Source organism: Tachyglossus aculeatus, chromosome 2, assembly GCF_015852505.1.
Source record: "Tachyglossus aculeatus isolate mTacAcu1 chromosome 2, mTacAcu1.pri, whole genome shotgun sequence".
NCBI classification, from domain to species: domain Eukaryota; kingdom Metazoa; phylum Chordata; class Mammalia; order Monotremata; family Tachyglossidae; genus Tachyglossus; species Tachyglossus aculeatus.
Genome location: NC_052067.1, coordinates 47639401 through 47666136, shown reverse-complemented (window position 1 = coordinate 47666136; position 26736 = coordinate 47639401). Strand labels below are relative to the sequence as shown.

Here is a 26736-nt window from a genome sequence, read left to right as displayed (position 1 = left end):
GAGGTGTCCTTGGGTGACCATTTGCACTTCAGGTGTCCCGGGTTTCTGGTATTGACCAGGATTATTCCCAGACTAGGGACCCTGCAGGGGGCTGGACATCTTGACCTGCTATACTGTTTACCTTAATGTGTTTGTCCAATTCAGGCCAGTAGCTGAGCTCAGCCCAGCCTAGGACGTTGGTGGCCTGTAGCATAATAATAATAGTATATCATTATTATTATTATTAGGGTACTTGTTAAGCTCTATTCATTCATTAATTCATTCATTCAATGGTATTTATTGAGCGCTTACTGTATGCAAAGCACTGTACCAAGAGCTTGGGAGAGTACAAAATCAGCAGGCACATTTCTGCCCGCAACAAGCTCACAGTCTAGAGGGGGAGACAGACATTAATATAAATAAACAAAGAGATAAGGAAATAAATAAATATACAACTATGTGCCGTGGAGATGGGAGACTAAATGACGTAGCGACTTAGAGCAGCACAGAAGGGAGCCCTACTGAGAGCTCACCTCCTCCAGGAGGCCTTCCCAGACTGAGGCCTCTTTTTCCTCTCCTCCGCTCCATGCCCCCGGCCCTACCTCCTTCCCCTTCCCACAGCACCTGTTTATATGTTTGTACAGATTTATTACTCTATTTATTTTACTTGTACATTTTTACTGTTCTATTTATTTTGTTAATGATGTGCATCAGCTTTATTTTTATTTATTCTGGTGACTTGACACCTGTCCACATGTTTTGTTTTGTTGTCTGTCGCCCCCTTCTAGGCTGTGAGCCCGGTGTTGGGTAGGGACCGTCTCTGTATGTTGCCAACTTGTACTTCCCAAGCGCTCAGTACAGTGCTCTGCACACAGTAAGCCCTCAATAAATGCGATTGAATGAATGAATGAATGAAAGGGAGTGGGAGAAGAAGAAAGGAGAGCTTAGTCAGGGAAGGTTTCTTGAAGAAGATGTGCTTTCAATAAGGCTTTGAAGTGGGGGAGAGCAGTGATCTGTCTGATATGAGGAGGACGGGGGGTTCCAGGCCAGAGGTAGGATGTGAGTGAGAGGTCGGTGGCAAAATAGATGAGAAGTGAGAAAGTTAGCATTAGAGGAACTATTCTAAGCGCTGAGGTGGATCTAAATTTATCAGGTTGGACACAGTCTCTGTCCCAGTTGGGACACCGTCTAAATCGAAGGGAATATGATTTAATCTCCATTTTCAAGATGAGGTAACTGAGGTACAGAGAAATTAACTGACCGCCGTAGGTCCCGCAGCGGACGAGGTCCTTTGACTCCCAGAACTGTGCTTGGAGTTGTCTGCTAAGTAGGGGTCTGCCCATCTATTCTGATTGGGAACATGGAGTGTGGCTTGGGTGACTTTAATAATCAACTTTTAAAAGTATATAGAGAAATATATATAAATGAAAGATAAATGAAATGATATATAAATGAAATCAAGAATCAAAGTCCACAGGTGTTCATTAGAATATCCGCAACATAGTGATTGTGAGCCTCATGTGGGACAGGGACAGTGTCCAAACCGATTTGCTGGAATCCACCCCAGCGCTTAGTACAGTGCCTGGCATATAGTTTTGTTCTGTTTGTTTTGTTTTGTTGTCTGTCTCCCCCTTCTAGACTGTGAGCCCGTTGTTGGGTAGGGACCGTCTCTGTATGTTGCCGCCTTGTGTGCTCTGCGCACAGTAAGTGCTCAATAAATACGACTGAATGAATGAATGAATGCTCTTTCCCCTAGGCCATATTGCCGTGCATCATCTTTCAGTCCACTCCAAACTTCGGGCAGTTCTGGCCAACCCTCTGAACTTCCTCAGGGCCTGTGGACTGATTCCACCTGCCTCCCTCCGTCTCAACAGGGATCAGAGGTCCCTCCTGGTGGGGCGTCCCAGAATGGACTGAGAGCACAGGCCCCAGCCCAGGTGGCCTCAGCGAGCTTCAATCGGAAAATCAGGAAGGAGGTGACGGAAGCTGACTTCATTCATTCATTCAATTGTATTTATTGAGCGCTTACTGTGTGCAGAGCACTGTACTAAACGCTTGGGAAGTACAAGTTGGCAACAGATAGAGACATCTATCTGACACCTCAAATTTAGCATGTTCAAAACAGAACTCCTCATCTTTCCACGTAAACCCTGTCCTCCCCTCAACTTTACTAATCACTGTGTCACTGTAGACATCACCACCATCTTCTTGTTTCACAAGCCCCATAACTTCAGCATTGTCTTTGACTCATCTCTCTCATTCAACCCAGATATTCATTCTGTCACCAAATCCTGTTGGTTCTTCCATCATAACATTTCTAGAATCTGCCCCTTTCTTTCCGTCCAAACTACTGCCATGCTGATCTGAGCACTGATCATATCCCACCTTGATTACTGCGTCAGGCTTCTCGCCGACCCCCCAGCCTCCAGGCTTTATCTTGTGCAGCCCATACATCACTCTGCTGCCAAAATCATTTTTCTAAAAAGTCACTCAGCCCCCATCTCCTCAGTCCTCAAAAACCTCTAATGGCTGCCCATCCATCTCCACTCAAACAGAAGACCTTACCATCAATTTTAAGGAACTCAATCAGCTCTCCCCCTTCTACCTTCTTTCACTCATTCATTCATTGTCGTATTTATTGAGCGCTTTCTGTGTGCAGAGCACTGTACTAAGCGCTTGGGAAGTACAAGTTGGCAACAGATAGAGACGTCCCTACCCAACAACGGGCTCACAGTCTAGAAGGGGGAGACGGACAACAAAACAAAGCATGTGGACAGGTGTCAAGTCATCAGAATAAATAGAAATAAAGCTAGATGCCCATCATTAACAAAATCAATAGAATAGTAAATATGTACAAGTAAAATAGAGTAGTAAATCTGTACAAACATATATACGAAGGAGGTAGGGCGGGGGGGATGGGAAGGAGGAGAGGAAAAAGGGGGCTCTGTCTGGGAAGGCCTCCTGGAGGAGGTGAGCGCTCAGCTTCCTCAGCTCCAGGACTGTAAAACTGTGTTCTTAGGAGCTGCAGGCCTAGACATTGGGCTCAGTCACTGACCGTCCCTTAAATAAAGTGATTTGATGAATTCTGTAAATATTTGAAGTTCCTTAATAATGATAATAATAATGGGGTATTTGTTAAGCGCTTTCTATGTGCCAGACACTGTATTATGCACTGGGGCGGGTACAAGCAAATCGGGTTGGACCCAGTCCCTGCCCCACGTGGGGCTCTCAGTCTCAATCCCCATTTTCCAGATGAGGTAACTGAGGCCCAGAGAAGTGAAGTGACTTGCCCAAGGCCACACAGCAGACAAGTGGTGGAGCTGGAATTAGAACTCATGATCTTCTTTCATGCTGTATCCGCTGTGCCCTGCAGGGAACATGTCTACCACCTCTGCTATAGTGTGATGATAATAATAATAATGATGGTATTTGTTAAGTGCTTACTATGTGCAAAGCACTGTTCTAAGCGCTGGGAGGATACAAAGTGATCAGGTTGTCCCACTTGGGGCTCACAGTCTTAATCCCCATTTTACAGATGAGGTAACTGAGGCACAGAGAAGTGAAGTGACTTGCCCAAAGTTACACAGCTGGCAAGTTGTGGAGCCGGGATTCGAACCCATGACCTCTGTCTCCAAAACCCGGGCTCTTTCCACTAAGCCATGCTGCTTCTCATACTTGTACTTGTATTTGAGAGTGCTTGTACCCTCCCAGGCACTTAGCCCAGTGCTCTGTACCCAATAAGTGCTCAATGAATACAATTGATTGATTGATTATAATGTTCATGATATTCTGAGATTGGCAAAACTTCCCAAATCTTTACAGTAGCAACAAACGAGCTAAAAGGAAAATATTTTCACTGGTTCCCTGTTTTGTTTCCTTTCTAGGTAGTCTTAGCCAGCTGGTATCGCATATATAAGGGAATGATGGATATTTTCGGCATTCCAAGCAAGATATGTTGGACTGTTAGCAGAGGACAGGGGCTTAGTCCCATTGAAAGCTGTGAAGGTAAGATTCTTTCTAGTGCATTATTATACCTCCCCTCATTCTGCTAAATTAACAGTTGCCTTTTAGCAAATTTGTAAAGGTTAACTACTGAAAAGCATTGAAAAGTGCTCAGCAAAGTTTTGTGCTTGTTTAGAAGTTAAATATGGAGTAACATATTTGTTTTTTAAAGGATTGGGAGACCCAGCTTGCTTTTATGTTGCTATGATTTTATTTTTAAACGGACTAATGATGACATTCTTCTTCATTTATGGAGCATACCTAAGGTAAGGCTTTTGAGATAAAAGAATTTTCGGTAGATAAGAATTGGTTAAAATGTTGGTTAAATGAAAATGTTGGTAAATGAAAACATTGACTAGTTGGTGAATTTATAGAGTCATCTGATTCAAGCTAATTCAAGCTCTCATCCTATCCCGTCTGGACTACTGCACTAGCCTTCTCTCTGATCTCCCATCCTCGTGTCTCTCTCCACTTCAATCCATACTTCATGCTGCTGCCCGGATTATCTTTGTCCAGAAACGCTCTGGACATATTACTCCCCTCCTCAAAAACCTCCAATGGCTACCGATCAATCTGCGCATCAGGCAGAAACTCCTCACCCTGGGCTTCAAGGCTCTCCATCACCTCGCCCCCTCCTACCTCACCTCCCTTCTCTCCTTCTACTGCCCAGCCCGCACCCTCCGCTCCTCCACCACTAATCTCCTCACTGTCCCTCGCTCTCGCCTGTCCCGCCATCGACCCCCGGCCCACGTCATCCCCCGGGCCTGGAATGCCCTCCCTCTGCCCATCCGCCAAGCTAGCTCTCTTCCTCCCTTCAAGGCCCTGCTGAGAGCTCACCTCCTCCAGGAGGCCTTCCCAGACTGAGCCCCTTCTTTCCTCTCCCCCTCGTCCCCCTCTCCATCCCCCCGTCTTACCTCCTTCCCTTCCCCACAGCACCTGTATATATGTATATATGGTTGTACATATTTATTACTCTATTTATTTATTTATTTATTTATTTTACTTGTACATTTCTATCCTACTTATTTTATTTTGTTGGTATGTTTGGTTCTGTTCTCTGTCTCCCCCTTTTAGACTGTGAGCCCACTGTTGGGTAGGGACTGTCTCTATGTGATGCCAATTTGTACTTCCCAAGCGCTTAGTACAGTGCTCTGCACATAGTAAGCGCTCAATAAATACGATTGATTGATTGATTGATCTGATTATTCCTCTGGACTGTAAACTTGTGGGCATGGAAAGGGTCTACTAACTCTATTATACTGTACTCTCCCAAGTGGTTAGTACAGCGCTCTGCATACTGTAAGCACTCAGTAAATGCAGTTGATTATGTGTGACTGAACTACAGTAGAAAACTTTCAAGGAAATTCTGGAGATAAGTAAAAAAAGTATATTATTCTACTTAAATTTTAGCACATCATTGTAACATAAGTGTAATAAAATGCACTTCTTACGCACATCTCAAGAGAAATTATTTCTTCTGAAACTATACTAATTTCTTAGAATTGGTTAGTTTTTTTAAAGTTCAGAGATTAAGACTTCACTAAAGGTGCTTCCGTTAGGCTGATCATATCACTGTTGTTGAAAACTGGGACTTCTGGACAACAGCATCAGCCTGCCTGCCTTCCCCTTTCTCCCTGATGACTGTGGAAATGGAGAGGGGGCAGATTGAGAGGTTCAAGTTGTGAACATGTTGGGCTATCTGTAATTAAAGTCCTAGAATGCCCTGGTGTCTGAGTGTGGCCTAGTGTGGGAGTGAACATTCACACTTTTCAAATGAGCAGTATTTCAATATACATGAGTTCATTTGTATTTCAGTAGTCCTCAGACTGCTAAGAGTTCTGTTGTTTTCTTGGGCTCAGGTCTTCTTTTACCCTTCAGAGAGGCTGCCATCTACCTGGGGTGGATGCAGTCACTCTTTCAGGGGGCTTGTAAGGAGGACAGAGGAAGCCTTTTAAGGATATAGTAAAAGAAACCATCAGGCACTGCCCCATCCCAGCCGAAAATCGGGAGTCAGTTACCTTGGTTAGACCAGCGGAACACACTGCAGTCGAGAAAGGAGCAGTTGGTTCCGAGCAGCGTTCAGGAGATAATAATAATAATAGTGGTATTTCTTAAGCGCTTACTATGTGCCAAGCACTGTTCTAAGCGCTGATGAAAACTGTCGGATGCTGTAAACTTCAAACAGAACAGCACAACGTGGGACAAAGTCTTTTTGGCATTCTTAACTACACATACACCCAGAGGCGAATTTATCCATCAGTTGTGCTGACTGAGAATGAAAGTCGACTCTATTTAATCTTGGTTTTGGCTGGTCTCCTCCTCCCTTTCCAGCTGCTCCTTCTCTTTTTCCTTGGATTCTCATTGCTCCTCTTCTATCTCTTAGCCTCTAACCATGGGTGTCTCTCTAGGCTGTGTGCTGTGTTTCCTGCTTTTCTCCCTCTATCTCCACTCATTTAGGGAACTCTTTCACTTGGTTGGCTTCAACTACCCTTTCTAAACAGCTGACTCACAAATTTACCTCTCCTGCCCAGAGCTCTTCCTCACTGTTCTCCTGTTGCCAGGACAAGGACCAGGACATCTTCTCGGAGTGGTCTGCAGACATCTCAAACTCAACATGTTGGAAATAGAACTTCTTCTCCCCAGCCCACAACTCCTTTCAGCTTTCCCCTTTCTTTTGACAACGCCACAATCCTCCCTGTGGCTGAAGCAATCAGTCATATTTATTGAGTGCTTCTGTTTTCAGAGCACTGTACTAAGCTCTTGAGCTTGAGTACAATATAAGAGACACATTTCCTCGTGTCGATGTAGAGACATTTCCTGCCCACAGCAATCTCAGAGAGGGTGACAGACATTAATATACATAAAGAGAAGCAGCGTGGCTCAGTGGAAAGAGCACAGACTTTGGAGTCAGAGGTCATGGCTTCAAATCCCAGCTCCGATACTTGTCACCTATGTGACTTTGGGTGAGTCACGTAACTTCTCAGTGCCTCAGTTACTTCATCTTTAAAATGGGGATGAAGACTGAGCCCCCTGTGGGACAACCTGATCACCTTGTAACCTCCCCAGCGCTTAGAATAGTGCTTTGCACATAGTAAGCACTTAATAAATGCCATCATTATCATTATAATAAATCATGGTATGTACATAGTGCTGTTGGGCTGAAAGGGGGTGAATAAAGGGTACAAATCCAAGTGCAAGAGTGATGCAGAAGGGAGTGGGAGAAGAGGAAATGGGTGTCTAGTTGGGGAGAGCTTCTTGAGGAGATGTGCTTTTAATAAGGTTTTCAAGGTGGGGAGCATGATTGCCTGTCCGATGTGAAGAGGGAGGGCGTTCCAGGCCAGAGGTAGGGAGTGAGCGACAGGTTGGCGGTGAGCTAGATGAGATTGAGGTAGCTTGAATAGTTTGGCATTAGAGGAGCAAAGTGTGCAGGCTGGATTGTAATAGGAACTCATGAAGGTAAGGTAGGAGGGGCAAAGTGATTTGGCACATTAAATCATTAAGGAGTTTCTGTTTGATGCAGAGGTGGATGGGTAACCACTGGCGATTCGTGAAAAGTGGGGAGATAGGGACTGAATGGTTTTGTAGATAAATGATCCAGGCAGCTGAGTGAAGTATGGACTGGAGTGGGGAGAGGCAGGGAGGTCAGCAAGGAGGCCGGTGCACTAATCCAGGCGGGATAGGATAAATGCTTGGATGAAAGTGGAAGCGGTTTGGATGGAGGGGAAACGGTAGATTTTATTGCTGTTGTAAAGGTTGAAATGACAGAACTTGGTGACAGATTGAATATGTGAATATGAGAGAGATGAGACAAGCATATCACAAAGGTTATGGGCTTGCGAGGCAGGGAGGATGGTGGGACTATCTCAACTGTGAGCCCGTTGTTGGGTAGATTGTCTCTATTTGTTGCTGAATTGTACTTTCCAAGCACTTAGTACAGTGCTCCGCACACAGTAAGCGCTCAATAAATACAATCGAATGAATGCATATCTACAGTGATGGGAAAGTAGGGGGAGCTAGGATTTGGGTGGGAAGATAAAGAGTTCTGTTTTGGACATGTAAAGTTTGAGGTGTCAGCAGGGCACCCAAATAGAGGAAATGCAAGGCTGCAGAGAAGGTGAGAGATCGGGACTGGAGATATAGTTTTGGGAACTATCCACATAAAGATGATTTTTGCTGATTGATGATAGACATTGCCTTAGATTGTAAGGTCCTTCAGGGCAGAGATCATCCCAGCCCATTCTGTTGTTCTCTCCCACGTGCTGAGTACAGTGTGTTGCACAGAGTAAGTGCTGAATCAGTTACTGTTGAATTGATAGACACAATCAATGGGCTTTTGGAAATTCCTTTTGAAATATAGTACGTTACCTAGCCTGTCAGACAGAAACTACCCACTAGTGTCTAGGGATGAACCTCTGCCCCGATTTGACCTTCACAATGGGGAGAACCCACTCTTATCACCAGAACCCAATTGTTCCCTGCTTGGACAGGGCCAGAGGACACAACACCCACAAAATAATACTGGTAATTTCTCCCTTTTATACACATATTTGGTCTCCTCTCAACCCCTGCCCCCAGTTGGCTGTACCTAACTAACCCTAACCCTCCCCCTTCCTTTCCTCATGTTCATGATCCTCTGCCTTATCCCTATCCTTATCCTTATCCTATTACCCCTTTCTGCTGTGACTGCGTGACTGCGTGATGTTGAGTGGGTTGGTAAAGTTTTCTCCCAGACACCAAACGGGGCTCTTGCGTCTTCTTTTGGCTCTCTGCCCAGATTTTGCAGTCTACCTACCTTGGCTAGTCAGGCAATCAATTAATCATTCAATAATAACGATGGCATTTGTTAAGCGCTTACTATGTGCAGAGCACTGTTCTAAGCGCTGGGGAGGTTACAAGGTGATCAGTTGTCCGCCGGGAAACAATAATAATAATAATAATGATGGTATTTGCTAAGTGCTTACTACGTGCAAAGCACTATTCTAAGCGCTGGGGAGGTTACAAGGTGATCAGTTGTCCGCCGGGAAACAATAATGATAATAATAATAATGATGGCATTTGTTAAGTGCTTACTACCTGCAAAGCACTGTTCTAAGCGCTGGGGAGGTTACAAGGTGATCAGTTGTCTGCCGGGAAACAATAATGATAATAATAATAATAATGATGATGGCATTTGTTAAGCACTTACTACGTGCAAAGCACTGTTCTAAGCGCTGGGGAGGTTACAAGGTGATCAGTTGTCCACCGGGAAACAATAATAATAATAATAATAATGATGGCATTTGTTAAGCGCCTACTACGTGCAAAGCACTGTTCTAAGCGCTGGGGAGGTAACAAGGTGATCAGTTGTCCGCCGGGAAACAATAATAATAATAATAATAATAATAATAATAATAATAATAATGGCATTTGTTAAGCGCTTACTACATGCAAAGCACTGTTCTAAGCGCTGGGGAAGTTACAAGGTGATCAGTTGTCCGCTGGGAAACAATAATAATAATAATGATGGCATTTGTTAAGTGCTTACTATGTGCAAAGCACTATTCTAAGTGCTGGGGATGTTACAAGGTGATCAGTTGTCCGCCGGGAAACAATAATAATAATAATAATAATGGCATTTGTTAAGCGCTTACTATGTGCAAAGCACTATTCTAAGCGCAATGATATTTATTGAACGCGTACTGTGTGGAGAGCACTGCACTAAGTGCTTGGGAGGGTATAATGCAACAGACTAGGTAGACATATTCCCTGCCCACGAGGAGTCTATGATATAGAGAGAAAAGTATCTTCAGATATTTCCTGACCAAATGTGGTTTTCACGTCATCCCTGCTATTCCAATTACCCTTGGCTGTTCCGCTACTGATTGGTTCTTTAAATTACATCTATGGCAACTGGACTCTGCCCCGATACTAGTCCATTGCCCAGGTGGCGTGGTGAGTTATTAATAATAATGATGGCATTTACTAAGCGCTTACTATGTGCAAAGCACTGGTCTAAGCGCTTAATGGCACAAACCTTTCCTTGGTATCCATGGAAGGCAATTACAATGCCCTTCATTCAGTCGTATTTATTGGGCGCTTACTGTGTGCAGAGCACTGTACTAAGCGCTTGGGAAGTACAAGTTGGCAACATATAATGTGCCCTTCTGATGTGACACAGCAAAGCTCCTACCAGGGAGGGAAGCAGCAACCTCAGTACAAAGTGGACTTCCCAGTTGTTCCCATCCTTTGGCGTGGCCCTAGCCATACCCCCTAATTAAGAAGTTGAAGCCCAGTGCCAATGTCTGGTAGCAGTGCCCATACAGACACCTGGTTAATCCCGAGTTCATTTGATTTTCTTATTCACTTGTTTGCTGCTCTTTTTTAATTATGGAAAACCACCGGTGTGAAACCCAAAGAGATAATGACTCCGTAAGATATGGGTGATGAGCCGGAGAAACAGGGACAGTGATATGAATTGTAATTATAAATCTGTATGTATTCTTTCCCTTCACAGTGATTACCCACTTGGAGGCTTAATTGTAGTTGTGTGCTACTTTTTCAACCACGGTGAGGTAAGTCTTCCAGAAAGAAATATACACATTTCGAAGGGGAATTTTCTGACAAGGAAACACATGTATTTTTTTATTTAAAAAAATCAAATATTCTTGGATTACATGTGCATTTCAATCATAAATAACAGTCTTCTAGACTGTGAGCCCACTGTTGGGTAGGGACCGTCTCTGTGTGTTGCCGACTTGTACTTCCCAAGCGCTTAGTACAGTGCTCTGCATTCATTCATTCATTCATTCATTCAATCGTATTTATTGAGCACTTACTCTGTGCAGAGCACTGTACTAAGCGCTTGGGACACAGTAAGTGCTCAATAAATGCGGTTGAATGAATAGTTTGATTGAACATTTATATACATGAGTATATAAATTTCCACCAGATCCCATAACAATCTAAAGCCTTTAAATATATTGGTTTTCATTCTGTCAGTGCAGGCAGAAATTCTCAGATTGGTAGGTTCTTTTCTCTACAACTTAATTATAAGAAGATCAGGCATATTGTGTCAGACTGATGGTTGACCTAAAGCGCTTAGTGCCGTGCTTTGCCCACAGTAAGCGCTCAATAAATATGATTGAATGAATCTCGGTAGAAACAAACATAGGAACAGCGGAGAATCTGGCATTATGGTCTTATATAACTCCTGAAGACCCAGTGATTTTGCCAAGCCTACTTAAAATCAAAATTAAAGGAGGGGCTTACATGGGGCAACTACAGCAGATGACTACTTGCACCTCCTTAATTTTGTACTGGTAGAATAGGTAGAATAGAAAAGTGCTTCACTAAGCCTGTTTATTGTCAAACACTAATAGTAATTATTATAATAGTGATACTCGTTAAATGCTGACTCTATGCCAAGCACTGCACCAAGCAATGGGGGCGGATATAGTACAGTGCTCTGCACACAGTAAGTGCTCAATAAATACGATTGAATGAATTAATCGATCAAGTCAGACCCAATCTCTGTCCCACATCGGGGCCACAGTCAGGGAGGGAGAACTGGATTTGCTCTTCTTTCTATAGATGAGGAAACAGAGGGACGAAGAAGTTAATAGACTTGCCCAAGGTCACACAGCAGGCTATCCAGGACTCCTGACTTCCACCCCTTTGCACTTTCCACTAAGCAACACTGCTTCTCCTAAAATCTTTGCCCACTAATTATACCCACATTCACAATGAAATGTTGACATCTCTGGTACCATAACTGTTTCTCTAAATTCCAATCCATTGCAAGAATATAAGTTTTAACTTGCGATTTCAAACCAGTAGAAACACATTCAGCTAGTTGGTGTATCTCTGGCATCACTGCATCTCACCTGAAAATGAGGTGCCTCCTTAGTCCCTCCGCTTCCCGGCCCCCTCTCCAACTTTCCCATCAGTATCTCCAGAGGAGATTCCCCTGCCTCCTCTTAAATGCATCAGACCCCATTCCTCACACCTCATAAAACTCTCACCCCTTCCCTCCTTCCTTCCCTAACGGCCGTCTTCAACTGTTCACTCTCCAGTGGTTTCTTCCCCACTGCCTTCAAACATGCCTATGTTTCCCCCATCCTAAAAAAAGAAAACCTTTCCTTAATCCCACAGCTCCCTGCAGTTTTCACCCCACCTCCCTCCTACCATTCTTTTCCAAACTCCTCGAGCGAGTCGTCTACACCTGCTGTCTCAGATTCCTCTCTTCTAATTCTCTCCTGGGCCCCCTTCAGTCTGGCTTCTGTCAATCAATCAATCAATCGTATTTATTGAGCGCTTACTGTGTGCAGAGCACTGTACTAAGCGCTTGGGAAGTACAAATCGGCAACACATAGAGACAGTCCCTACCCAACAGCGGGCTCACAGTCTAGAAGAGGGAGACAGAGAACAAAACCAAACATACTAACAAAATAAATAGAATAGATATGTACAAGTAAGATAAATAGAGTAATAAATATGTACAAACATATATACAGGTGCTGTGGGGAAGGGAAGGAGGTAAGACGGGGGATGGAGAGGGGGATGAGGGGGAGAGGAAGGAAGGGGCTCAGTCTGGGAAGGCCTCCTGGAGGAGGTGAGCTCTCAGTAGGGCCTTGAAGGGAGGAAGAGACCTAGCTTGGCGGATGGGCAGAGGGAGGGCATTCCAGGCCAGGGAGATGACGTGGGCCGGGGGTCGATGGCGGGACAGGCGAGAACGAAGCACGGTGAGGAGATTAGCGGCAGAGGAGCGGAGGGTGCGGGCTGGGCTGGAGAAGGAGAGAAGGGAGGTGAGGTAGCAGGGGGCGAGGTGATGGACAGCCTTGAAGCCGAGGGTGAGGAGTTTCTGCCTGATGCACAGATTGTTTGGTAGCCACTGGAGATATTTGAGGAGGGAGTAACATGCCCAGAGCGTTTCTGGACAAAGACAATCCGGGCAGCGGCATGAAGTATGGATTGAAGTGGGGAGAGACACGAGGACTCCCCTACTACAACCCAGCCTGCATGCTTCCCTCCTAATGTCAGCCTACTCACTGTACCTCCATCTCATCTATCCCACCATCCTCTCATCCACATCCTACCTCTGGCCTGGAACGCCCTCCCTCCTCAAATCCCACAGTCATTGACTCTCCCCCCTTCCAAAGCCTTATTGAAGGCCCATCTCCTCCGAGAGGCCTTCCCTGACTAAGCCCTCCTTCCCTCTTCTCCCACTCTGCATCACCCTGACTTGCTCCCTATTTTCATCCCCTCACCCATCCCCACAGCACTTATTTCCATATCCGTAATTTCTTTCTTTCTATTAATGTCTGTCTCCCCCTCTAGACTGTAAGCTCGTGGGAGCAGGAAATGGTTTGGAAACAACTTGGCGGCGTAAGACAAGACAAGGTCTTTGGAAGGCCAAATGACTCGACTTGTGTGAGCATATTTTGGACATATCATCAGGAGGACTAATTCTCTGGGGAAGACACTAAGTCCAGGAAAAAAGTGGAAGTGGCAGCTCAGCAGCTAGGTGGCTAGAAACCCTAACAACGATAATGGAAGAATCATTAGCAAGGCTATGGATGATGGCAAAAGACGGGACAATTGAATGAATGAAGAGGCAGATAGATGCAGAAGACAGATCATAATGACACACCCCAAGCAAGCAAGAAAGAAACTACATGCCTGTGATATATATTTACAGTTTTTTAACAATGTGATCCAAGTTTCATGTCCCACATGGAGCTCATAGTCTTAATTCCCATTTTACACTTGAGGGAACTGAGACACAAAGAAGTTAAGCTAATTGCCCAGGGTCACACAGCAATGGCAGAGTCAGGATTAGAACCCAGGTCCTTCTGACGCCCAGGTCAGTTCTCTAGACATTAGGCCACGCTACTTTCATCTTTATCAAAACTGCTACCACGTTAATCCAGGCACTTACCCTATCCTGCCTTGATTACTGCATCTGCCTCCTTACTTATCTCCCCGCCTCCTGACTCTCCCCAATCCAATCCATACTTCACTCGGCTGCCTGAATCATTCTTCTGTGAAACCACTCAGTCCATGTTTTCTCACTCCTCAAGAACCTGCAGTGGTTGCCCAGCCACCTATGGATCAAACAGAAACTCCTTGCTTTCAGCTTCAAAGCCCTCAATTCATTCATTCGATCGTATTTATTGAGCGCTTACTGTGTGCAGAGCACTGTACTAAGCGCTTGGGAAGTACAAGTTGGCAACATATAGTGATGGTCCCTACCCAACAGCGGGCTCACAGTCTAGAAGGGGGAGACAGACAACAAAGCAAAACATATTAACACAGGCCCAGAGAGATTAAGTGACTTGCCCACGGTCACACGGCAGACAAGCGGTGGAGCCGTGATTAGAACCCGGGTCCTTCTAACTTCCAGGCCAGTGCTCTATTCACTCAGCTACACTGCTTCTCGAGTCCTTGAGACAATCATTCAAGAACTGCTTACAGGCAGATGACCACCCCGTAGAGGGACGCACCTGAGAATACAGGCTGCACAGATCCAACCATCTGGGCTGTAGGTAAATCTAAAAAATAAAAACCAAACAAACACAGAAATGATGTATCAGCCATCATATAATATCAGTCATATAATAATAATCAGCTCACCCCCTCCTACCTTACTTCTCTGCTTTACGACTACAACCCAACCCAAACACTTCAAAGCCCTAAATGAAAGCGCATCTCATCCGCATGACCTTCCCCGACTAAGCCCTCGTTTCTTCTTCTCCCACTCCCTTCTCTGGCACCCTCACAACTGGATTTGCACCCTCATTCGTCCTCCCCTCAGCCCCACAGCACTTCCGTACAGCAGCGTGGCTCAGTGGAAAGAGCCTGGGCTTTGGAGTCAGAGGTCGTGGGTTCAAATCCCAGCTCCGCCAGTTGTCAGCTGTGTGACTTTGGGCAAGTCACTGTGAGCCCACTTCTAGACTGTGATTAGGGTAATTATACAAAAATTTTGTTAGTCCATGCCAACGACCACCCCTTCTCCTGGAAACATTATCCAACCTAAGATTCACTGACACTGTCCTCTCCTGGTTCTCCTCTTATCTCTCTGGGCATTCATTCTTTGTCTCTTTCATGGGCTCCTCCTCCGGTTCCCACCCAGTAATTGTGGGTGTCCCTCAAGGTTCAGTTCTGGGTCCCCTTCTATTCTCCATCTACACCCACTGCCTTCGAGAATTCATTCACTCCCATGGCTTCAACTACCACCTCTATGCGGATGATACCCAAATCTCCATCTCCAGCCCTGATCTTTCTCCCTCTCTGCAGTCTTGCATTTCCTCCTGCTTTCAAGACACCTCTACTTGCATGTCCTCCCGTCACCTCAAGCTAAATGTGTTCAAAACAGAACTCCTTATCGTCCCACCCAAACCCCGTCCTCCCCATGACTTTTCCATCACTGTAGATGGGACCACCATCCTTCCTGTCTCACAAGCTTGTAACCTTGGCATTTTCCTTGCCTCCTCTCTCTCATTCAATGCACGTATTCAACCCACTGTCGTTTCCATCTCCACAACATCCTAGAATCCGCCTTTTCCTCTTCATCCAAGCTATCGCCTTAATGAAATCACTAATCCTATCCTGCCTTGATTACCGTATCAGCCTCCTTGCTGACCTCCCAGCCTCCTGTCCCTCCCCAATCCAATCCATAGGTCACTCTGCTGCCTGGATCACTCTTCTTCAAAAACGTTCAATGTTTCCCTGCTCTTTAAGAAATTCCAGTGGTTGCTCATCAACTTCTACATCCAACAAAAACTCCTCCCCATTGGCTTTAAAGCACTCCATCACCTTGCCCCCTCCTACCTCATCTCATTACTCTCCTATTACAACCCAGTTCACAAACTTCACTCATCTAATGCCAACCTTCTCACTGTTCCTCTATCTCATCTCTCTCGCTACCAACCCCTCGCCTGCATCCTGTCTCTGACCTGAAATGCCCTCCCTCCTCAAATCGGACAGACAATTACTTTCCCCTGCTTCAAAGCCTTAGTGAAGGCCCGTCTTCTTTAAGAAGCCTTCCCTAATTAAGCCCTCCTTTCCTCTTCTCTCACTTCCTCTGTGTTGCCCTGATTTGCTCCCTTTATTCATCTCCACTCCCAGCCCCAAGGCACTTATGTACATATCTGTCATTTATTTATTTATAATGATAATGGTATTTGTTAAACACTTACTGTGTGCCAAGCACTGTTCTAAGTGCTGGGGTAGATATGAGGTAAACAGGTTTGGCCCACGTGGGGCTCACAGTCTTAATCCCCATTTTACAGATGAGCCAACTGAGGCACAGAGAAGTGAAGTGACTTGTCCAAGTGTACACAACAGACAAGTGGCAGAGCTAGGATTAGAACCCACGACCTCTGACTCCCAAGCCTGAGCTCTTTCCACTAAACCATACTGAGTCTCTAATTTATAATAGTAAATAAATAATAATGGTAGCATTTATTAAGTACTTACTATGTGCAAAGCACTGTTCTAAGTGCTGGGGTGATTACAAGGTTATCAGGTTGTACCCCGGGGGGCTCACAGTCTTCATCCCCATTTTCTAGATGAGGTAACTGAGGCACAGAGAAGTTATGTGACTTGCCCAAAGTCACAAGCTGACAACTGGCGGAGCCAGGATTTGAACCCATGACCCCTGAATCCAAAGCCCGTGCTCTTTCCACTGAGCCACGCTGCTTATACCAATGTCTGTCTCCCTGTCTAGACTGTACGCTTATTATGGACAGGGAATATGTCTGTTTATTGTTATTTGGTACTCTCCAAAGCACTTAGTACAGTCTTTTACACACAGTAAGTGCTCAATAAATACGATTGAATGAATGAATGAATCCTATTATGAGCAGGGAATGTGTCTGTTTATTGCTATATTGTACTTTCCCAAGTGCTTAGTACAGTGCTCTGTACACAGTAAGTGCTCAATAAATACAACTGAATGCATGAATCCCCCTCCTACCTCACCTCCCTTCTCTCCTTCTACATCCCAACCCACACACTCCACTCCTCTGGTGTTAACCTTGTCTTCGCCTGTGCTGCCATTGACCCCTGGCCCACATCCTACCTCTGGCCTGGAATAATAATAATAATAATAATGATAGCATTTATTAAGCACTTACTATGTGCAAAGCACTGTTCTAAGAGCTGGGGATGTTACAAGGTGATCAGGTTGTCCCACATGGGGCTCACAGTCTTAATCCCCGTTTTACAGATGAGGTAAACTGAGGCCCAGAGAAGTGAAGTGACTTGCCCAAAGTCACACAGCTGACAATTGGCGGAGCCGGGATTTGAACCCGTGACCCCTGACTCCAAAGCCCTTGCTCTTTCCACTGAGCCACGCTGCTTCTCACAAAGCACTCTTCAAAGCGCTGGGGAGATTACAAGGTGATGAGGTTGTCCCACTGGGGGCTCACAGTCTTCATCCTCATTTTACAGACTGGGGCCCAGAGAAGTGAAGTGACTTGCCCAAAGTCACACAGCTGACAAGTGGTGGAGCCGGGATTTGAACCCATGACCTCTGACTCCAAAGCCTGGGCTCTTTCCATTGAGCCATGCCGCTTCTCCCTCCTCAGATCCACCAAACAATCATACTTCCCCGCTTCAAAGCCCTACTGAAGGCTCACCTCCTCCAAGAGGCCTTCCCAGATTAAGCCCCCCTTTTCCTCAGCTCCCTCTCCCCTCCCCATCATCCCACTCACTCCCTTTCCTCTACCCCCCTCTCCACCCCACAGCACTTGTGTATATATGTACATACCTATAATTCTATTTCTTTACATTAATGCCTTTTTACTTGTTTTGATGTGTATATATCTATAATTTTATTTATTCATATTGATGCTATTGATGCCTGTTTACTTGTTTAGATGGATGTCTCCCCCTTTCTAGACTGTGAAGCCTCTGTGGGCAGGGATTGTCTCTCTTTATTGCTGAATTTTGCTTTCCAAGCATTTATTACAGTGCTCTGCACATAGTAAGAGCTCAATAAATGCGATTGAATGAGTGAATGAATTAGTGCCATGTATCTACTTTTTTTTCCTCAATATTCTGTAAACAAGCAATCAGTTGTATTTACTGGATGCTTTCGGTACTGGACTAAGTGCTTGAGAAATACAATAGAGTTGACAGACATGATCCCTGCCCTTGAGGAGCTTATAGTCTATTGGCAGAGACAATCAATCAATCAGTGGTATAGATTGAGCACTTACTGGGTACAGAGCACTGGATTAAGTGCTTGAAAGAGTACAACAGAATTTGTGGTCATGTTCCCTGTCCAAAAGGAGCTTGCAATCTAGAGGACTGTAAAGCCTAGAGGACATTAAAATCAATTATGATGGGAGAAGCATCAGAGTGTAGAATGTGATCGTAAATGCTGTAAGACCAGAGGTTGGATTACTCTATTCATTTTATTAATGATGTGTATATGTTTATAATTCTATTTATCTATTTTGTTGACATTGATGCCTGTCTACTTGTTTTGTTTTGTTGTCTGTCTCCCCCTTCTAGACCATGAGCCCGTTGTTGGGTCGGGATTGTCTCTATCTGTTGCCAAATTGTACTTTCCAAGCGCTTAGTACAGTGCTCTGCACACAGTAAGCGCTCAGCACATAGGTTGAATGAATGAAGGCCCTACTGAGAGCTCACCTCCTCCAGGAGGCCTTCCCAGACTGAGCCCCTTCCTTCCTCTCCCCCTCGTCCCCCTCTCCATCCCCCCCATCTTACCTCCTTCCCTTCCCCACTGCACCTGTATATATGTATATATGTTTGTACATATTTGTTACTCTATTTATTTATTTATTTATTTTACTTGTACATATCTATTCTATTTATTTTATTTTGTTAGTATGTTTGGTTTTGTTCTCTGTCTCCCCCTTTTACACTGTGAGCCCACTGTTGGGTAGGGACTGTATGTTGGGTAGGGACTATATGTTGCCAACTTGTACTTCCCAAGTGCTTAGTACAGTGCTCTGCACACAGTAAGCGCTCAATAAATATGATTGATGATGATGATGATGATGATGAGTGAAGTCACAAAGTGCTTAAGGAGTACAGACCCATGTGCCATAGACAACGCAGGAAGGAGAGCGAGTAGGGTGGGGAGATTAGTGAAGGAAGGATGAAGACAACTTTGTGATCACCTCTAAAATCTTTTAAGGTTCCTGGTTAATTTGGATAGAATCTGATTTAGCCACAAAGGCAAATTTGCAAAAAGCAATGAAACATATGATTAATGAAGCTTCCTTTTGTTTTCAGTGTACCCGTGTGATGTGGGCTCCGCCTCTTCGTGAAAATTTCTCCTACCCATTCCTAGTACTTCAGATGTTGCTCGTAACTCATATTCTCAGGTAATTTTCGTTGCTGCTCAGTTATTTATTCTGAAAGGGTCAAAAATGGAATTTTAAGATACACGCCACTTTCAGAACTAATGCAGTTATCAAAATTCAAGTCTTCTGTTTGGAATATTTTGCAAATGAAAACATTTGGCTTCCACGATGAAAAAACAAATATAATTCTTAACTGAAGTTCAGTTTAAACCACATTGAATACAAATTTTTTTTTTTATTTGCAAAGCTAATGCTTGGGTATTTAACAAAAAACTCCATCGTAATGAATTGTTTTTGGATATTTCCTAGACCCTTCAAGTTTTATGAAATCATTTTACTTAGGAAGGACCATATCAGCTGAAAGAATCACCATGTTTTTAGTGTGAGGTCTTGAACATGTTTCAATGGTTATATGACTTTATTTCCTTCTCAAGTTGGTTAAGGGTACTACTATAGCCAGTAGGTTTGAGAAGAACAGATGCTTTACCAAACTGATTTGTATAATTTAAAAGAACTGGAAGATGTTTCAAGAGGTCCACCTTCTGGGAAATTCTTGCCTCCAGGCAGGTGAATTTCTAAATCACTCCAGGGAGACAGTGTCATTTATTTTCAATGTTTTCCAGGGGTAGAAATTCTTGAATTCTGTTGACAACAGCTACCTGTGATTATGTCACTCTGAAAAGGCAAGATTGTCTCCTTACGCTTATTTCGTTTTGCTTTATCCTCTTTGGGAATTTGGGATAATTAATCAATATCCCCCTCATATTCATCTTTGACATCTTTCAGATCTCTTTTCTTCATGCTTAAAGTCCCTTTCAACTTTTCCACTGGGGAATCTCAAAAGCCCTCAAGTACCTACAATGGAAGTATAGGGAGAGCCGCCATTTTTTTTAAATGATATTTGTTAAGAGCTTAATGTTTGCCAGGCACTGTACTAAGCGCTGGGGTAGATGCAAATTAATCAGGTTGGACACAGTCCATGTCCAACATCAGGCTCACAGTCTTCATCCTCACTTTACAGATGAGGTAACTGAGGAACAGAGAAGTTAAGTGCCTTGCCCAAGGTCACACAGCAGACAAGTGGCAGAGCTGGCATTAGAACCCAGGTTCTCTGACTCCGAAGCCCATGCTGTAGCCACTAGAGCATGCTGCTTTGTCAAAAGTCCATGTGCATCTAGATTCTGCCCAGTTCTTAAAATTAATAATATCATTTTTAATTGCTCAATCACATGAACTCCCCATTCCCTGATTACTGAGGAGGGAGTAAAATAGTATTTTTAAGCAGTGATAGGATAAGAAGAAAGGCAGGATCAGGATGCCTGGGATGCAGGCTCAAGCTGCTAAGATTTCTTTTTTAAAATGAGCTCACGTTCACTTCTTCAGTTCTCCCCTCGTCCCTCTCCAATCTGGCATCTGCCCCCTTCACTCCATGGATGCTGCCCTCTCGAAGGTCACCAGTGATCTCCTTCTTGCCAATTCCAACGGTCTGGAGCTTCCTTCCCCTTCGTATCTGACAGACCACCACTCTACCCACCTTCAAGGCCTTATTAAAATCACCCCTCTTCCAAAAGGCCTTCCCCAACTAAGCCCACATCTCCTCTACTCCGTCCTTCTTCTGTGTCACCCCTGCACTTGGATTTGTACAATTTATTAACTCTCCCTCAGCTTCACAGGCCTTGTATACATATCCATAATTTATTTTAATGTCTGTCTATTATTATTATTATTACAATAATGATAGCATTTATTAAGCACTTACTATGTGCAAAGCACTGTTCTAAGTGCCGGGGAGGATACACAGTGATCAGGTTGTCCCACGGGGGGGCCTCACAGTCTTAATCCCCATTTTACAGATGAGGTAACTGAGGCACAGAGAAGTTAAGTGACTTGCCCAAAGTCACACAGCTGGCAACTGGCGGAGCCGGGATTTGAACCCATGACCTCTGACTCCAAAGCCCGTGCTCTATCCACTGAGCCACGCTGCTTCTGTACACTCCTTGTGGGCAGGGATCATGTCTATTAGCTCTATTTTATTGTACTCTCCCAAGTGCTTATGTGTGCTCTGCACGCAGTAAGCAAGGATTAAATACTACTGATTGATTGGAGGTGTGGTGGGAAAGAAAGGCAGGGATGGGGTAATTAGAAGGAGGAGACATGGTGAGATCAGGAAGATATAAGGGTCTTAAGAGAGCCTGTCAGTAGTAGTAGCTAGTAGCAGCATACACTGGTGCTTCCTGTGATTAACTGTGGGACTGAATATGGGTCCTTTCTGTTGTGAGATCAGGGACACACCCAGTCAGGGGGATCCTTGGATCCTTGAGGTGAATATTGAGGTGTACACAGCTGACGCAGCTGTGTAGAAGTGGAAACAGACTTCTGTTGAAATGTATAGAAGGCCAGGAATCCTCACCAATGCATCAGGCAGCCTCACCTGGTTGGTGCTCTCTGCTATGAATTCAGCCCTGACTCCAGGCAAGCAGGGTGAGGTAGGATGAAGGAGTGAACACTTCTCCGCTCCAGCAGCTGGGGAGTGCGTTTTCAGGGTCCCGGCCCAGAGAAGGCAGTGATTCTGATGTTCAGTATCCCGGGCCAGCTGATCAGGGCTGTGGCAGTTCGGGAGTGAGTTCTCAGGGGCCAGGCAGGGAGCAGACCATTTCTGTTATTTCAGCGGAAAGAGCTCATCTCGGGGAATTGAAAGTCCTGCTTTCCAGTTCTGGCTCTGCTTGCTGGGGTAGGCCGTCACTGGTACAGGTTTCTGCCAGAAGAACCAGCTAGGACAGTTCACGAGATGGAATCCCGAAAAACAACATGGGGGCAAAGATTGCAGCAGAAATCGAGGCAGAGTTTCTGGGTTGTGGCATTTAGGCACAGCCTCGGCACTTCACTTGGGTCTTGACTATCAATGGGTCCTGTGTGTACAAGAACCTTTGGGTGCCCTTTGCAGTAAGCTGCGACCCTGCCCACCTCCCCAACCGTTTCCCTCCGTGACTCAAAAGGAACACAAGTGGCAAGGGCGAGAGAGCGCAAATGGCGTTCTACAAGCCACCAGCATTAGAATCCATTCCTTTGTACACATTGCCCTGAAGGCTCAGCACTGGGACTCGCTCGTCATTCTCAAGGGAAGACTCCATCAGTGTCATACTGTATAATTTGAGACTGTACTTCCCTGTGTCTTTTCAGCTTGATAGACCCCTTTACATTTCACCACACAGCCATCCATTCCCCTTTTCACTCACGAGTCCCACCAAGTTCAATCGGAACTGCCATCTGCTTTGTCTTGGCGCTGGTGAACTGACTGGATTCCAGGATGCTGTATTTGATGATCAGGTTAAGAAGCTGGATGAATGTCTTGGTTTGTACATGCAGGTCTCACAGCCACATAGAAGGTTGGCTCCTCTCCTCCAGTTCTCTCCTTGACCCCCTCCAATCTGGCTTCTGCCCCCTTCACTCTACAGAAACTGCCTTCTCAAAGGTCACCGTTGATTTCCTTTTTTCCAAATCCAACAGCCTCTACTCCATCCTAATCCTTCTCTGCCTCTCAGATGTCTTCGATGCCGTGGACCACTCCCTTTTCCGGGAAACATTATCCAATCCTGGCTTCACTGACATTGTCCTCTCCTGGTTCTCCTCATCTCTCTGACCATTCGTTCGCATTCTCTCTCATGGACTCCTTCTCTGCTTCCCACTCTCTAACTGTGGGAGTCCCTCAGGGCTCTGTTCTGGGTCCCCTTCAATTCTTCGTCTTCACCTACTTAGAGAACTCATTCACTCCTGTGTTTTCAGCTACCATTTCTATGTGGATGTCTAGCTATAATCTGCATCTCCAGCTCAGACCTTTCTCTTTTTCTGACATCTTGCATTTCCTCCTGCCTTTAGGGCATCTCACCTTGCATATCCTGCAGTCACCTCAAACTTAACATGTCCAAAATAGAACTCCTCATCTTTCCACCTAAACCTGCCTTCCCCATGACTTTCCCATCACTGAAGTCAGTACCACCACCCTCCCTGTCTCAGAGCCCGTAACCTTGGCATTATTCTTGACTCATCTCTCTCACTCAACCCACACAATTCAGTCTGTCACCAAATCCTGTCAGTTCCACCTTCACAACATCACTAAAATCCACCCTTTCCTCTCCAACCAAGCTGCTACCACATTGATTCAAGCACTTATCCTACCCCTCTGTGAATACTGCATCTGCCTCCTTGCTGGCCTCCCCACTCCAGTCCATACTTCGCTCTGCTGCCTGGATCATTTTTCTTAAAAAAAAAAATCAGTTCATGTTTCTCCACTCCTCGAGAACCTCCAGTGTCTGCCCTTCTATCTCTGCATCAAACAGAAAATCCTTTCCATTGACTTTAAAGCACTTTCACCTTGCCCCTTCCTATCTTACCCTGCTGATTTCCTACCTCAATCCAGCATTCTCACTTCATTCCTCTAATGCTTACCTACTCACTGTACTTCGATCTTATCTATTTTGCTTCCAGCCCCTTGCCCTTCCCCTTCATATCTCTCAGACTGTCACTCTCCCCACCTTCAAAGCCTTATGAAAATCAAATCTCCTCCAAGAGGCCTTCCCTGACTAAACCCTCATTTTCTCTACTCTTTCTCCCTGGTTGTGCCAAGAACCAGCCTATTCTGGGAAAGTTCAGTGAAAATTAAGTCTACAGGTAAAGGAAGAGCAAGGACAGTTAAGAACCTGCTCATTTGCAATAAAAGTGAAAGAGACAATCTCAACTCCACAGAAATGTAGGAGAGAAGATGAAGGATCGGTCTCAGGAGGGCTAAGATGTCATGGGACTAGGGTTTCAAAGAGGGAGGCCAGCAAAAGAGATGGAAAAGGATTAACCAAAGAGGTAGGAGGAAAACTAGGAGAGTATTGTGCCATAAAAAAACCAAAGTTAGACTGTGTTTCTAGGAGAATGAAGTGATCCAAAGTATTAAAGGTAACTGAGAGATTGAGAAAGCTTAAGACGGAATTAGAGTCCATTAAATTTGGAAAGAAGGAGACCTGGGAGAGAGTCGTCTCAGAAGATGGAAGGGGATGAAAACCAGATTACAGAGAGTTCAGTTGGGAGCTGGAGGGGAGGAAGTTAAGACACTGGGTGTATACAACCTGTTTGAGGAGTTTGGGTAGGAATGGGAGAAGAGAGATGAGTCAATAACTGGTGGGTGAAGGTCCAGACAAGGGTTTTTTTAGGATAGGTGTTCTCTCAGGAACCTTCTCCTTCCATCCACAACCTCACAATCTTGTCTAAATGCAGCCTGTGAATCCACTGCTCCATGATGTGCAAGCACTCTCCTTCATCCTTGACCTCTTCCTGAGGTCATTCCTTCTCCTTGTCAGCATGAAGAACTGACTTTTCCTTCATGGCACTCTATGTATCCTCTGTTATTCTCTCCCATAGTTGCCTCACCTTCTCCCACTCCTTCCAATTTATGGCAGGAAGGGAGAGGGGCAAGGCCGGATTAACTAGAGGCAGGGTCCAGGGCTCAGTTGTTTTAAAAGGCCTCTCATGTGATTCATTCATTCAATCATATTTATTGATGCAGTTGAGATCATAAATAGCTTGATGTGGCAATGTCATCACTCAGGACCCCCACTCTCCATCCAGAGAATTGGAAAGGTAGAAGACAGCCCCAGCCACTAGATCTCAGCCCTCCAGGAGTTTACAATCTCGTGGCATGGACCAAAAGATAAGAATTAGAAGTATTTACAAATACTGGGAGCAGAAGGAAGAACAAGGATATAATTATACATTTAACAGGATAAAAACAACTGAATAAATGATTTAATATTCACATAAATAAAACAGTAAAATATTCATAGGTACATAAGTAGTGCTAAATTGGTAGATGTCTAGAATGATGAGAATTCATCTGGAAAAGCTTCCCAGAGAGTCGATCATTCAAGCAATGCAGAGTATTTATTGAGTCTTCGTCTCTGCTGAGCTCTGTACAACACTTGGAAAAGTATAATAGGAGTTAGTAGACATTCTCCTGCCCTTAAAGAGCTTGCAGTCTAGTCGGGAAGAGAGAGACAAAAATAAATCATGAGTAGGGGGAATCGGTACAGTAAAAAGATATTTTCTTAAGTGCTACAGGAATTATGAGTATACAAGTTCCTAGATGATGTGGAATCAAATGTCAAAGTACAGCACTGGGGAGGTTACAAGATGATCAGGTTGTCCAGTGGGGGGCTCACAGTCTTCATCCCCATTTTACAGATGAGATAACTGAGGCACAGAGAAGTTAAGTGACTTGCCCAAAGTCACATAGCTGACAAGTGGCGGAGCCGGGATTTGAACCCGTGATCTCTGACTCCAAAGCCCATGTTCTTTCCACTGAGCCATGATTGCCTTAAAGTTCAAGGTCAGGAATTTCCGCCATTGGAGGATTTTAAGGAATAGGAAGATGTGTGCCAAACAGTGTTTTAGAAAAATGATTCAGGTATCAAAGTGAAGTGTGGGCTAGAGAGGGGAGAGTCTTGGTAGCAAGGAGGTCCGCAAAGAGGCTGATGCAATATGTGAGTTAGGAAATGACAAGTTTTTGGACCAGCGTGGTGGCAGTTAAGAAGAAGAGGAAGAGGGGAACATAGGGGAATGCTATGAAGAAAGAAATGACAGGATTTGGTACCGATTGAATATGTCAGTTGAGAAAGAAAGAGGAGTCAAGGGTAATGCCAAGGTTGTGGGTTTCAGCGATAGGAAGTATGGAGGTGCTGTCCACATTGATAGGAAAGTTGTCGGCGAGGAGAAGGTTTGGAAAGAAAGATAAGGAGTAGTGTTTTGGACATGCTGCACTTGAGATGCTGACAGGACATCCCTGTATAGATGTGCTGGAGGAAGGAGGAGACACAAATTTATAGAGACAGAAAGCGGTTGGGGCTGGAGAGGAAGATTTGGGAGTCATCCACATCGAGGTGGTAGTTGAAGTCGTGAGATCAGATGAGCGCTCCAAGAAAATGGGAGCAGATTGAAACTAGAATGGGATCCACAAATGTTATTTTAGAAGAGTATTGAAGATGGGTATAAGTGTGGCCTGGAGGATAGAGTGCGGAGGGAGTTCCAGGTTGGGAGAACAAGATGAACAAGATGTCAGAGGGACGGGATAGAAGGTGTACAGGTGCAGAGAGCCATTAAATAAGATGGGGAGAGCGGGAAGAGAGCTTTGAAGGCAATTGTAAGACATTTTTGCTTGAGGCAGAGGGAAAGGAGAAATCACTGCATAGGAGCCAGTTAGGGAGGATTTTAAGAGTTGTCAACAGAAGGGTAACCTGGGCCACATTGCCGTGTCCTGGTAGACCCTGACTCTCCAGTTCCCATCTCCAAGCCAAGTTCTAAAACCGGTGTTTCAGAAGCACCGTAGAGCACGTATATGCACTTCCATCCCGTCCTTGATCCAACAGAGACGGGAGCAGGACAGGCAGTGTCAGCCCTC

General features: G+C 44.9%; 1 protein-coding gene across 3 annotated transcripts in view; it reads left to right on the top strand.

Moving 5' to 3' along the window:
• The window catches only part of LOC119949264 (probable C-mannosyltransferase DPY19L1), a 110106-nt gene that overhangs the window by 19144 nt on the left and 64226 nt on the right, over window positions 1-26736 (top strand). For all 3 annotated transcript variants that reach the window (XM_038770890.1, XM_038770899.1, XM_038770881.1), the window contains exons 4-7: window positions 3864-3984; window positions 4154-4247; window positions 10475-10532; window positions 19228-19319. In XM_038770890.1, coding sequence (XP_038626818.1) covers window positions 3864-3984; window positions 4154-4247; window positions 10475-10532; window positions 19228-19319 — 365 coding nt within the window. The remainder of the gene's footprint in view (window positions 1-3863; window positions 3985-4153; window positions 4248-10474; window positions 10533-19227; window positions 19320-26736) is intronic.